Below are 1,632 nucleotides of genomic sequence, written 5' to 3'. Positions count from 1 at the left end.
AGAAATTCTGTACATTTACGGAATTTTTGTTTTAAATGGGAATGTGTACGTGTTGTTTGGAGTAAAATTTCATGTATTCACTGTTATCGCAATAGCGAACTAACGTATCATTATTTTTTCTGTTTCAGGTAAGCGTTCTCTTACTGATACAAACTGGTTCGCATCGTCCGTAAGTGCAATTTAATTAATTAGCGAATAAAAATAATTGACTAATAAGAATATTCTTCAATGCTCTGTGTACGGCCGACAACTATATCGGTTTAATCGACTCTAATCGACGCGCAGTTTAAAGTCGAAAAATAGACGCGAACCCGAGTCGAAATTTTGCTACTATTTTGACCCTTTTAAGGATAATTTACACCTACTTAGCTGATCTATATACACCTACATAGACCAGCAATAACCTACTTTGATGACATTATATTTTTGTACTTCTCCCTTGAATCTTTAATTCTCAAAAATTTACTTTAGCTCCTACTTAAAAGGACCTACTTTAATGCTAAACTGGCAAGAGCAGAAATTTCCGACACTATCAGTTTTTAAGGGGACATATACACCTAGATAGACCAAAAAAACGTTAATTTTCTGGAATTTTATTCTGGGAAACTGTTGGAGTTATTGGATTGTCGTTTCTTGTAGTTGAAAATGTACATTTTAAAGAAACTTCGTTATTTTTTTTTATTAAAGAATCTCGCAAAATGTCGGAGATATGGCGTCGTGAAAAGGCAGCCCGGAAAAAATCACCCAAAACGGTACCAGATGTATCTTCGCCAAAAATTAACTAAAACAAAAAAATAGCACGGAATATTAAAATATATAATAATAGTTTTGGCGCATCGTAGCCGATTTAAAAAAATATTTTTGACAAAATGGTGGGCGTTTAAATTTGACGTAGCGATTTTTAAGACAAAATCCGTTCGTTTCCTCGCCAGAAAAAAAACTGAGTCCTAAACCCCCCCCCTACGATACGTGATAGATAATTATGTGTTGAATAACCCCTATAAATTTCAAGCAAATCGATTCAGTGGTTCTCGAGATATTTCTGGTACCAATTTGAAAAATGTCGTTTCGAGAAAAACGCGTTTGAATATTCAACATATGTTTTCGTTAAGGGGGCATATACACCTAGAAGGCCAAAAAAACGTTTATTTTCTGGAATTTTTTTCTGGGAAACATACATACATACATACATACACCTGGGAAATTTAGGAAAGACGTTAAAAAAAAAGTTGCCTAAAAATAGATATCAAGCCATTGTACTGTCAGGGCTATAACTTCGTCATTTTTCGAAATTATGACTTGAAATTTGCACCAGACATTCTCGAAACATTAAACTTTATGAATATGTAAAAATCCAAACGACCACGCGCAGCTTTGGACAGAGTGGGGATGAGGTAGGGGAAATCGAGCGTGCTACTCAGGGCCTGTTCGGTGTGGAGGGGGCAAAATAGAGGCGTGGTCTGACCAAACCGGACGAAATGCGTGGTCGTTCTCTCCGTGAACGCAGTATAGGAGTAAATTTTGTACTTGCTGGTCGACCTCTTTTACTGTCTTAGGTCTTACTATATAATAGAATTAAAGGTTCAACATAGGGCCAAAATTTCGACTCAAGAAGACAACATATTTATACTG

General features: G+C 35.8%; 1 protein-coding gene across 1 annotated transcript in view; it reads left to right on the top strand.

The window, feature by feature from the left end:
* The window catches only part of LOC105559611, a 221,728-nt gene extending 221,392 nt beyond the window's left edge, over nucleotides 1–336 (top strand). The window contains exon 6 of the mRNA XM_012008039.1: nucleotides 129–336. Within this exon, the coding sequence (XP_011863429.1) occupies nucleotides 129–173 (45 nt within the window). The 3' untranslated portion in view covers nucleotides 174–336. The remainder of the gene's footprint in view (nucleotides 1–128) is intronic.
* Nucleotides 337–1,632: the final 1,296 nt, after the last annotated feature.

The sequence above is a fragment of the Vollenhovia emeryi genome, unplaced genomic scaffold (genome assembly GCF_000949405.1).
Source record: "Vollenhovia emeryi isolate VEMERY1.0 unplaced genomic scaffold, V.emery_V1.0 DF939262.1, whole genome shotgun sequence".
Lineage (NCBI taxonomy): Eukaryota > Metazoa > Arthropoda > Insecta > Hymenoptera > Formicidae > Vollenhovia > Vollenhovia emeryi.
Note: the sequence above shows the minus strand (reverse complement) of the source record. Positions and strands in the feature narration are given on the sequence as shown.